Source organism: Podarcis vaucheri (assembly GCF_965113315.1).
Source record: "Podarcis vaucheri genome assembly, chromosome: 2".
Classification (NCBI taxonomy): Eukaryota; Metazoa; Chordata; class Lepidosauria; order Squamata; family Lacertidae; genus Podarcis; species Podarcis vaucheri.
This window is the reverse complement of record NC_138760.1, coordinates 127,794,226-127,804,306: the sequence shown is the minus strand read 5'-3', so window position 1 is coordinate 127,804,306 and position 10,081 is coordinate 127,794,226. Positions and strand designations below refer to the sequence as shown.

At 45.5% G+C, this 10,081-nt stretch overlaps 1 protein-coding gene across 1 annotated transcript; it reads left to right on the top strand.

The window, feature by feature from the left end:
• LOC309527375 (uncharacterized protein) lies at positions 1-10,063 on the top strand. The gene is made up of 7 exons (XM_082214171.1): positions 1-145; positions 2,805-2,863; positions 4,325-4,807; positions 5,252-5,327; positions 5,662-5,744; positions 6,612-6,738; positions 8,516-10,063. The coding sequence occupies exons 3-7, from the start codon at positions 4,337-4,339 to the stop codon at positions 9,661-9,663; spliced, it is 1,905 nt and encodes a 634-aa protein (XP_082070297.1). The 5' UTR covers positions 1-145; positions 2,805-2,863; positions 4,325-4,336; the 3' UTR covers positions 9,664-10,063.
• Positions 10,064-10,081: the final 18 nt, after the last annotated feature.

Below are 10,081 nucleotides of genomic sequence, written 5' to 3'. Positions count from 1 at the left end.
GGGGACAGGAAGTGGCAGGGCGGAAGCGCGCTGGCAAAACATCCGGCCTCCGAAGCCTCTTCCTTCCTGGCTTCCCTCTCGGGCTGGAGAACGTGGCCTTTGTCTCTCCCGGACGCCCCACCCTCACTCGCCCTTTCGGCACCCGGTGAGCACCCTCTCTGTGACGCGCGTTTTTGGGAAGTGGGGTCCTCGGGGGGGTGGGGGTGTTTTTGGGTGCTGAGGGGGTCAGGGGGACACACCCCGAGTCCCCGGATCAGGTGGGGGAAATTCTCTCCCTCCCTCCCTGTCTCTGCAAAGCCAGGCCTGCTTATAGATAAATGTAGGTAGATGGATGGATGGATGGATAGATAGATAGAGTTTCTAGGTTGCCAGATGCGAAAATTGACGCAGTGCTTCTGTCCATCAAAGGAGGTCATAGGGGGTGGAAGTTCTGTCCCTCCCTCCCTGTCTCTGCAAAGCCAGGCCTGTTTATAGATAAAGGTAGGTAGATGGATAGATAGATAGATAGATAGATAGATAGAGTTTCTAGGTTGCCAGATGCGCAAATTGACGCAGTGCTTCTGCCCATCAAAGGAGGTCATAGGGGGTGGAAGTTCTGTCCCTCCTTCCCTGTCTTTGCAAAGCCAGGCCTGTTTATAGATAAATGTAGGTAGATGGATGGATAGATACATAGATAGAGTTTCTAGGTTGCCAGATGCACAAATTGACGCAGTGCTTCTGCCCATCAAAGGAGGTCATAGGGGGTGGAAGTTCTGTCCCTCCCTCCCTGTCTCTGCAAAGCCAGGCCTGTTTCTAGATAAATGTAGGTAGATGGATAGATAGATAGATAGAGTTTCTAGGTTGCCAGATGCGAAAATTGACGCAGTGCTTCTGTCCATCAAAGGAGGTCATAGGGGGTGGAAGTTCTGTCCCTCCTTCCCTGTCTTTGCAAAGCCAGGCCTGTTTATAGATAAATGTAGGTAGATGGATGGATAGATACATAGATAGAGTTTCTAGGTTGCCAGATGCACAAATTGACGCAGTGCTTCTGCCCATCAAAGGAGGTCATAGGGGGTGGAAGTTCTGTCCCTCCCTCCCTGTCTCTGCAAAGCCAGGCCTGTTTATAGATAAAGGTAGGTAGATGGATGGATAGATAGATAGATAGATAGATAGAGTTTCTAGGTTGCCAGATGCGAAAATTGACGCAGTGCTTCTGCCCATCAAAGGAGGTCATAGGGGGTGGAAGTTCTGTCCCTCCTTGCCTGTCTTTGCAAAGCCAGGCCTGTTTATAGATAAAGGTAGGTGGGTGGGTGGATGGATAGATAGATAGATAGATAGATAGATAGATAGATAGATAGATGTGGGCATTAAGTTACTAGGTTGCCAGATGCACAAATTGACGCAGTGCTTCTGCCCATCAAAGGAGGTCATAGGGGGTGGAAGTTCTGTCCCTCCCTCCCTGTCTCTGCAAAGCCAGGCCTGTTTATAGATAAAGGTAGGTAGGTAGATAGATAGATAGATAGATAGATAGATAGAGTTTCTAGGTTGCCAGATGCGAAAATTGACGCAGTGCTTCTGCCCATCAAAGGAGGTCATAGGGGGTGGAAGTTCTGTCCCTCCTTGCCTGTCTTTGCAAAGCCAGGCCTGTTTATAGATAAAGGTAGGTGGGTGGGTGGGTGGGTGGATAGATAGATAGATAGAGTTTCTAGGTTGCCAGATGCACAAATTGACGCAGTGCTTCTGCCCATCAAAGGAGGTCATAGGGGGTGGAAGTTCTGTCCCTCCTTGCCTGTCTTTGCAAAGCCAGGCCTGTTTATAGATAAAGGTAGGTAGGTAGGTAGATGATGGCATTACGTTACTAGGTTGCCAGATGCGAAAATTGACGCAGTGCTTCTGCCCATCAAAGGAGGTCATTGGGGGTGGAAGTTCTGTCCCTCCCTCCCTGTCTTCTGCAAAGCCAGGCCTGTTTATAGATAAAGGTAGGTAGATGGATAGATAGATAGATAGATAGATAGAGTTTCTAGGTTGCCAGATGCACAAATTGACGCAGTGCTTCTGCCCATCAAAGGAGGTCATAGGGGGTGGAAGTTCTGTCCCTCCCTCCCTGTCTCTGCAAAGCCAGGCCTGTTTATAGATAAAGGTAGGTGGGTGGGTGGGTGGGTGGGTGGATAGATAGATAGATAGATAGATAGATAGATAGATAGATAGATAGATAGATGTGGGCATTAAGTTACTAGGTTGCCAGATGCGCAAATTGACGCAGTGCTTCTGCCCATCAAAGGAGGTCATAGAATCACGGACTTGTAGAGTTGGAAAGGACCCAAAAGACAATCTTTCAGGGTTAAGCCTTATCTCAGGCTACACATACTGTACCCTCCTCACATTGCCCTGAGCTGTTTCAATCCTGCTCCCCGAAACCATTGCTCCAGAATGAAAGGCAGAAGGGGGGGGGCGGAACCACCCACACAAAGCAAGTTTCTCCCCGCCCTCCTCTGTCTTTGGATGGCTTTGTCCCACTCTTCTTGTTCTCCTTTTGCAGCAGAAGGAAAGGCACAACCTGTTTTGCCAGCCTTGAGAAGCGGCATCAAATAATCCCCACAAGTCTGGGCAGTTTCACATTTTGAACTCGCCTTATTCTGTTTGCTCATGGACTGCCTTGCTCCAGTCACGCGACAAGATAAACCTACCTCATATGGTGGGTGTGAAACTGGAGAAAAGACAGTAAAATGGCTGCAGAAGGGCTTTTGCTTCCTTGAAGCATAGTGATGCGTCTTTGAACGGCATAGAGCCTTGTTTTTCTGACTGCCACTCACAAATTTGTACAGCTCCGACCAATCTTAATGTGATCTGGTTACCGCAATCCTGTGCCCACTTTAACTCTCATGTAAGACGCATTCTGAGTAGACATGCATGCCATTCTGTTGCAATGTACGAAAGCCCCACATGAAGCACTCAAGAGTCAAGCTGTATTTTCAGTGAGGCTTTATTCCAGTTGCAGTTTTGTATCGTTATAAAGCAGTCTTCTTACATCCAGAAATCAGCATACAGAGGTGGGACTACATATAGGTAAGATGCCAGAGAGGGGCTGTCAGCTGTACTTTTTTATACTAGGTGGCTATAGCCCAATTAGGCAATGCCCCGTGTCACATGATGCTGAGTCAGCATTTCCACTTAGCACTGAGTGTTAACTCCTTGATGCCCACAAAACATTCTGCTGTAAGTTAACTATACACTGAATTCTTAATGAACATCTGGACAGCCTCTTTGTAGCTTGTTTTTGTTTTGTTTTTTTGCATTTGCCATTTTTTTGGAGGGGAAGAGATTCTTTAGCACCCACCCACAAACACTCCGTAGAGGTATTTGAAGAAAATAACCTAATTCCTAATCTAAGATGTACAGGAAAGCTGCATTCTGGTTGCTAGGATGAAATGTGCATTAAATCAGAGGACGAAATGGCAGCTTTTTAGGTCCCCAGGGATGTCTAACACTTGCCTGGCATCCAAACAACTCACCTGTCAATCACAGCTCCAACTTCAATTTTTTTAAAAACAAAACAAAACATGGTAAGGTAGTGAGAAACCAGACCAGCTCCTCTGGTGTCTCAGACTGAAACTGCCTCTGCAATGTGCTCTATACGGGGCTACCTTTGAAGCTGACCCCGAAACTACAACTAATCCAGAATGTGGCGGCTAGACTGGTGACTGGGAGCGGACGCTGAGACCATATAACACCGGTCTTGAAAGACCTACATTGGCTCCCAGTACGTTTCCGAGCACAATTCAAAGTATTGGTGCTGACCTTTAAAGCCCTAAACGGCCTCAGCCCAGTATGCTTGAAGGAGTGTCTCCACCCCCTTAGTTCAGCCTGGACACTGAGGTCCAGCTCTAAGGCCCTTCTGGCGGTTCCCTCACTGCGAGAAGCTAAGCTACAGGGAACCAGGCAGAGGGCCTTCTCGGTAGTGGCACCCACCCTGTGGAACACCTTCCCATCAGATGTCAAAGAGACAAACAACTACCTGACATTTAGAAGACATCTGAAGGCTGTCAGGGAAGTTTTTAATGTGTGACATTTTAATGTATTTTTAATCTTTGTTGGAAGCCGCCCAGAGTGGTTGGGAAAGCCAGCCAGATGGGCGGGGTACAAATAACAAATTACTATTACCCGCACTTTGAGAACTGCCTTCTTAGAAGGTGGGCTGCGTATTTTACTTGAAAATTTTTCTTCCAAAAGGGCTATTGCATCACTATAATACATCCCAGGTTTCTAAAGATACTTCAACAGGGAGTATTTTTCCTCTCCTTACAGCATAGCAATCCCATAACAAAAAAATGTCTTGGTTAATTAGGACAGGCAGAAAATGGCAGAAGAGCGAAGGAGTTCCTTTCGACTTCCTGGAGGCTTCCTTGGAGCGCAGAAGAAAAAGGAAGACTCGGCTGGCCCTGAAGCAGGAAGAGGCTACGATGCCATCAAGACTGAGAGCCGTGGGAGATTCTGGGAAAAGTCAGTGCAAAAAGTCCCGAGCGAGAAAATCGCTCTCGGCTCAAATGTGCAGAGCCAGCAGTTCAGGCAGTTCTGCTACCAGGAGGCCAAAGGACCCCGAGAGGTTTGTAGCCGACTCCACCATCTTTGCTGTCAGTGGCTGAAGCCAGATCGACACACAAAGAAGGAGATCCTAGACCTGGTGATTCTGGAGCAGTTACTGGCTGTCCTTCCACCGGAGATGGAGAGCTGGGTGAGAGGCTGTGGAGCAGACACTTGTTCCCAGGCTGTGGCCCTGGCTGAAGGTTTCCTCCTGAGCCAGGCAGACAAGAAGCAGGAGGAGGCACAGGTGAGTGTTCCATCTAGATAGTCCCCAGGGGGTTCAGAACACGAGGGAGGGTATCTTAAAACTCTGCTATTTGCCCAACTTTTTCAGTAAAGCATCCAAGGAAAGATGGCCAGATCCCATTAGGACATGGGTAGGCACCTAAGGCCCAGTGGCCGGATCCGGCCCAATCACCTTCTAAATCCGGCCCACAGACGGTTCGGGAATCAGTGTGCTTTTACATGAGTAGAATGTGTCCTTTTATTTAAAATGCATCCCTGGGTTATTTGTGAGGCATAGGAATTTGTTCATCCCCCCCAAAAAAAAATAAAGTCTGCCCCCCCCACAAGATCTGAGGGACAGTGGACCAGCCCCCTGCTGAAAAAGTTTGCTGATCTCTGCATTAGGATTTTGCTCCTGTCATTCCTTCTCCCCATTCCTTGTTTTGATTCTTCATTACTGTTTCAGAGACGGAATCGGTTTGCAGAAAGGAGCACGGTTTTTCCGAAGATGGTTCCATTTGGTACCAAACAGAGTCCACTTGGTAAGGATGAATGGGATGTATATCAGTTCGGTCTCCCTCTGTTGAGTGCAAAATAAACCTAGGAGCTGCTTTAATATTTGGAACAAAAGACACCTCTCTAGCTTTTTCCACTGCTTAGACATGCATTTATTTCCAATACACTTTTTGAGTTGAGAACAAAAGCCCAAAGAAGTAGAAATGTGTTTTCACACAACTGAAATACGTATAAACACATTTCTTTGTAAACACTAAAAAATAAAACTTTTTCCAAGGCCTGTGTGTACTTAGGCATGCATTCGTTAATCTCTGAGACCATCAAGTGCTACTGGCTTCCCACTAACTTTGTCTCTCACAGTTGACAGGGTGATGCCGGCAAGACCTCCTCAGCCATCTCTTCTTCACAGTGGAAGGGAAGCAGCTTCTGTGGCACGGGATCAGGTATGGGGAGCAAATCAGTACAGGGAGAGAGTTGGGGAAAGCCAGGGTGCCTCTGTCTCGTCCTCACCTCCCTAGACCTGAATTAATTGTTTTTTCTTAGTAGCTGTAGTATTGCTTATGAATGGAAGCAGCCGCCGAGACCATATAGCACCAGTCTTGAAAGACCTACATTGGCTCCCAGTACGTTTCCGAGCACAATTCAAAGTGTTGGTGCTGACCTTTAAAGCCCTAAACAGCCTCGGTCCAGTATACCTGAAGGAGCGTCTCCACCTCCATCGTTCTACCCGGACACTGAGGTCCAGCACCGAGGGCCTTCTGGCAGTTCCCTCACTGTGAGAAGCCAGGTTACAGGGAACCAGGCAGAGGGCCTTCTCGGTAGTAGCGCCTTCCCTGTGGAATACCCTCCCACCAGATGTCAAAGAGAACAACAACTACCAGGCTTTTAGAAGACATCTGAAGGCAGCCCTGTTTCGGGAAGCTTTTAATGTTTGATGTATTATAGTATTTTAATATTCTTTTGGAAGCCGCCCAGAGTGGCTGGGGAAACCCAGCCAGATGGGCGGGGTATAAATAATAAATTATTATTATTATTATTATTATTATTATTATTATTAACAACACTTAATGCTAACATAGGCTTCTAAACAGCTGACAATGTAGGAAAAGTGTTTACAGAAAGAATAAGCTTGAAACAGCGATCATTAAAACACGCAATGAAACGTTTCCCTTAAAACACCCATAATTAAAATGCTCAGCACGATAATGGCATTAAAAAACACAGCAATTAATAGACAATGAACAACAGTAATGAGCAGCAGGTAATTGATATGCTTTCTCTGAGGTGGAAATATTTCCTTTTTCTTTTAGAGTCCAGCAACCTTTGAGGAAGTGGCTGTGCATTTCACGGATGAGGAGTGGGCTTTGCTGGATCCCGGCCAGAGAGCTCTGCATACGGAAGTCATGGAAGAGACCTGTGGCATCATGGTCTCTCTCGGTAAGTCTTTCTGTTGGGTCACAAGAACTGTTTTGAAAATCGGGTGTGTGATGAACCAATGGTATTGTGATGGAATTCAACCACGCCCCCTACAGCGCGGGTGGCGCTGTGTTCTAAACCACTGAGCCTCTTGGGCTTGCTGATCAGAAGGTTGACAGTTTGAATCCCCGCAACGGGGTGAGCTCCTGTTGCTCTGTCCCAGCTCCTGCCAACTTAGCAGTTTGAAAGCATGCCAGTGCAAGTAGATAAATAGGTACCGCTGCTGTGGGAAGGTAAGCGCTCTGGTTTCCATCACTGTGGACAAACGCCAACTCCCTCAGCCTGCAAGTGGAGATGAGCGCCACAACCCCATAGTTGCCTTTGACTGGACTTAATCGTACGGAGGTCCATTACCTTTATTCTAATGCCCCTGCAGTTAACCTGGAATGGAAAATGATCAACCGTTTTGTTTCTGAATATGATGATGATGATGATAATTTATTACTTCTACCCCACCCATCTGACTAGTTTCCCCAGCCACTCTGGGCAGCTTCCAACATAATATAAAGCAGACATGTACCACAGGTCAATTGTAATTGACCGGTCGGTTATGGGGGCGTTCAGGGTCGATCTTGGTATGTAGTAAAGTGATCGCCTGGGTGGTCCTTATCGATCTCCTAAAAAAAGCTCAACAATTCCTGGCAATGACCGTGGGTAGATCACACGATACATCAGATATTGAAAATATCCTGATTCAGGGCTGCTTTCAGGTGTCTACGGAAGGTCATATAATTTATTGCATGTTTATTTATTTTTGTTTAAAGAATACAGAAGAAACAAAACAAGAAAAAAGAAAGAAAAAAAGATTGAAAACAATCCAAAAACATTGTAAACAAATATTACATACTTATCACATAATACTCCCCCCCCACACACACACCCGCAGCTTCCCTACGGAAGGGCATATAATTGTTTATCTCCCCTGGGCACATGTCTCTACCAAGAAGGCCCTCTGCCTGGTTCCCTGTAACCCATGGCTGAATTTCAGCTGTCTATAGCAGTGGTTCTCAAAGGGTTTGGCACGCCAGCCTTGTGTTGCAGGAGAGGATGGCAAGTGTAGTGGGAAGATTAAAAGACAATCGAAGAAAAAAATTAAACATTTCAGTGTAGCATATAGTAAAGTATGGTATCTGGATAGATATCTTATCAAAATATTTTTTCTGACAGATATGAAAGATCAGAAAAGAGAAAGGTTTCTTTGTGTTGATGAGGATACGATACAAGTCTTTGCTTGCCTCAAAGTAGACCTAATATAAAAGCAAGCTCACAGTTCTTATTGGATTTGCATACATACTTAAGGTACCTACGCAAGAGGCTAGCTTATAATTAAATTTGGTAAATGATGCCTGTTCTTATGTAACCACATTGTTTTATACTTTTGGGATGTCCCGTGATCATATTATAAAGTAGTTGTGTTCTGTTTTATAAATCAAGCACTGATAGGGGGTGTTTCTTTTGTTTTTCCAATGTATTTCTTATCAATAAAAAAATTGGTTTGGCATGAGCAAATTTTTATTTTGAAAGTGTGGCCCAGAGAAGAAGTTTGAGAACCAGTGGTCTGTAGCATGGCACCTGTTCCCTTAATGCCAGTTAAGGGGCAGTTAATTCTGTAGAAAGCTCTGCATTGCATCTAAGTCCGTTCAGTTCTTTCGTTATCACAACTGTTTTTTGGCATGGCTCAATAATCTGGAGCCCAGCTTCATCCAGTGATTCTAATCAGTTTCTGTTCTCCTTGCAGAAGGTGAAAATTTGGAAACCAAGAATAAGAGAGTCCACAACAGTAGTCACGGAGTAGGGGAAGTGAATATATATTTGGAGACGGAAGAGATCTTCAATCAGAGCTCTCAACAAGAAACTGACAGCGAGGAGAAACCATATCAGTGCTTAGTATGTGGGAAGAAGTTTAGCAGGAAGTCAAGTCTCACTAAGCACGAAAGAATTCACACAGGCGAGAAACCATATAAATGCTTGGAATGTGGAAAGAGCTTTCGCCAAATCACCCATCTCACTTCCCACCAAAGAGTTCATACAGAAAATAAACCGTATCAGTGCTTGGACTGTGGAAAGAGCTTCAGCCAGAAGTCAAGCCTCACTGCCCATCGAAGAATTCATACAGGGGAGAAACCATATCAGTGCCTGGAATGTGGGAAGCACTTTAGTCAGATCGCTCATCTCACTTCCCATCGAAGAATTCATACGGGGAAGAAACCATATCAGTGCATGGAATGTGGGAAGTGTTTCAGTCAAAGCTCCCATCTCACTTCACATCAAAGAGTTCACACCTTGGAGAATCCATATCATTGCTTGGACTGTGGGAAGAGCTTCAGCCAAAAGGCAAGTCTCACTGCCCATCAAAGAATTCATACGGGGGAGAAACCGTATCAGTGCCTGGAATGTGGGAAGAGCTTCAGTCAGATCGCTCATCTCACTTCCCACCGAAGAATTCATACAGGTGAGAAACCATATCAATGTTTAGAATGTGGAAAGAGCTTTAATTTAAGGGCAAACTTATATAATCATCAAAGAATTCATACAGGGGAAAGACCATATCAGTGCTTGGAATGTGGAAAGCGCTTCAGTCGGAAGGATAATCTCACTTCCCATCAGATAATTCATACGGGGGAGAAACCGTATCAGTGCTTGGAGTGTGGGAAGAGCTTCAGCTTAAAGCAGAATCTCACTTCCCATCAAAGACTTCATAACGGAGAGAAACCATATCAGTGCTTGGAGTGTGGGAAGAGCTTCAGTCGGAACCACCGTCTCACTTCCCATCAAAGAATTCATTCAGGCGAGAAGCCGTATCAGTGCTTGGAATGTGGACAGAGCTTCCGCTGGAAAGAAACTTTCATTTCCCATCAAAGAATTCATGATGGAATGATATTATAAAAACAGTGACAGCTGGCAGTCACTGGACCTGACAAGGCTGTGCCACAAGGTGTGCATCTGAACCCACAAGTTTGTCCAGCATTCATGTAAGATATTCAGGATATTTAAGACCTGGGATAGCTGAGTCAGTAGAGCACGAGACTCTTAATCTCAGAGTTGTGTGTTAGTGCTACATGTTGGGCGAAAGATTCCTGCATTGCATGGCGTTGGATAGATGACGCTCGTGGTCCCTTCCAACTTTATAGATCTATGAGCGTTTTTACTGGAGTTAAACATCCATCCATTATGAATACCTGTTTCTGTCCTTAATCTTATGTCCCATAAAGATGTTGCACACATCAGAGAAATGAAAAAAAAGATTGTTTTATTAAATGAAATAAAAACGACACAGAATACTGGAGGGGTGCTGTTTTCGTTT

Excerpts from the sequence above, each read along its gene's own strand:
- LOC309527375 (XM_082214171.1), top strand. The coding sequence starts at position 4,337 with ATGGCAGAAGAGCGAAGGAGTTCCTTTCGACTTCCTGGAGGCTTCCTT. Across the intron at positions 5,328-5,661 it reads TACCAAACAGAGTCCACTTG|TTGACAGGGTGATGCCGGCA; the intron begins GTAAGGATGAAT and ends TGTCTCTCACAG. Across the intron at positions 6,739-8,515 it reads TGGCATCATGGTCTCTCTCG|AAGGTGAAAATTTGGAAACC; the intron begins GTAAGTCTTTCT and ends TTCTCCTTGCAG.